The sequence below is a fragment of the Hipposideros armiger genome, unplaced genomic scaffold (genome assembly GCF_001890085.2).
Source record: "Hipposideros armiger isolate ML-2016 unplaced genomic scaffold, ASM189008v1 scaffold_173, whole genome shotgun sequence".
NCBI lineage: Eukaryota > Metazoa > Chordata > Mammalia > Chiroptera > Hipposideridae > Hipposideros > Hipposideros armiger.
The window spans coordinates 2,871,089-2,872,819 of NW_017731523.1; the positions used below are offsets into that span (position 1 = coordinate 2,871,089).

At 45.5% G+C, this 1,731-nt stretch overlaps 1 protein-coding gene across 1 annotated transcript in view; it reads left to right on the forward strand.

Moving 5' to 3' along the window:
• ZNF397 (zinc finger protein 397) overlaps positions 1-1,731 on the forward strand; it is a 55,390-nt gene that overhangs the window by 41,965 nt on the left and 11,694 nt on the right. Inside the window, exon 6 of the mRNA XM_019652070.1 lies at positions 478-482. Within this exon, the coding sequence (XP_019507615.1) occupies positions 478-482 (5 nt within the window). The remainder of the gene's footprint in view (positions 1-477; positions 483-1,731) is intronic.

Here is a 1,731-nt window from a genome sequence, read left to right on the forward strand (position 1 = left end):
TGTGCCCAACACAGCAGGAAAACAAAGTCTCTTAAGCTACCATTTCATCGTAAGTTGACATATAATTAAATCATACTCCCATCTGAAACCTAAAACTTCAATACCACCAGTATTCTTCATATAAGGTAGTAAATAAAAGGACGAAAAGACGTAATTAACAAAATATAACTGTTAGTTTTTGCTGTTTACAAAGCCTAAGCTGATAATCGTAACTATCTTCCATCACCCATTCCATATTGCTCATACCCTCTACCAGAACCTCAGTGTCACAGAGTTTTTTACCTAGTTAAGCAACATAAACCTTTCCTGGATGATTTGAGCCCTTGATCATCCTATCTTTTTCAGGTTACTTCATTGTACCGTTGACTCGGCCTATTAGACATAGAGATCTAAGAGGCACACTAGTCTTCTGAGTTCCAGACATATTCTTCTTTGCCCCTATAATGAAGCAGCAATCAATTCTTCATTGATCATTAGTATCAGTCATCCTGGCCAGTAGAGTGACCCCTTCTCTGCCTGTTGATTCAGCAGCATAAGGAGCCCAAGATGGCTAGGAGGCAGTCTCAGCTTCAAATTTAACAAAATCATGACTTTATTTCATGGTGGGAGTATTTTTCCTCTGAGAACCAGAACCCCAAACCCACCAAGCCCAAGACCATGGGGATAGGAAGCAAAAGTAATATAAGTGGATTATTAGGTATGTAGTAAAAGGAGACATTCTTACTATTTTTCCAACCTTGGATCCTATACCCATGTATTCTGGCTATGGAGAAGACAATACTGCTTGTTGTCCTCTGGTGTAAGGTATAGTGCATCCTGTACAACAGAACTNGTGAGGCTTTGACAGAACCCTGGAGAACAAACATGTCGAGGTACGGGGGATGTTGGCTCCCGGCAGGCGGAGGAGCGCGGGTGATCTCGCCTCCCTAGCGGCCTCGCAGCGCTGCCAGGGCATCGCGTGCGGTTTCTCGAAGGCATGGAGAGAAAAGGCCTCCTGGGAATGGCGAGCTCGTCGGTTTATGACCCTCGTGTGTGGCTGGTACCCGGTCAGCCCTTGCTGGGCCTTGGGTTCACCTGTGTGAACACCAGAAACTTTGGGAGCGGGTGGAATCAGGAGCGTGGCTGCATCCACGCGAACCCGCCGGTCGTGCTGGGAAACAGCCACCTAACAGTGTGAGAGCGAGTAGAAGGGAGGGAGGGGAGCCAGGTGGTGATGATGGATCCGCAGTGTCGTTTTGGTATATAGGAAGGGAAGCGAATAACACAGGGTTAACCGCAAAGACAGAATTCTCAGATTCCCTCCCCTGCCTTCTTTTTCCAGCTATGTCATTATTTTGGTAGCATGAACCCCCAAAGATATTTGAAGATCTCTAGACTTGGAATGGAGATTATATGCCCAAGAGGGGTAATGCCTGATTCCTGGATGATGAGAGGGAGCTTAATAAATTCTAAGAGAAAAGCATTTTGAAAATAAATGAGAGTTTGAGTTCTCCTTTTACTTCTTTTATATTTAGAGGATGTTTTTGGTGGTCTAGTGTCAGAAATTATATCTCCAGTCACTGCGATGGTTCCTCTCCAAGCCCAGTGGTGCCCAATGACCTCCAGGTGTCAGACCCCTACCTGGACAAGAAGAGCTTACTGAGGAAATGGTAATTCTCCGGTTGCACCCTGAGGTGTCAAGCGTCCAGTTGCAGCTCATGGAGATCCAGTTCAATTATGAATCTCAAGAAC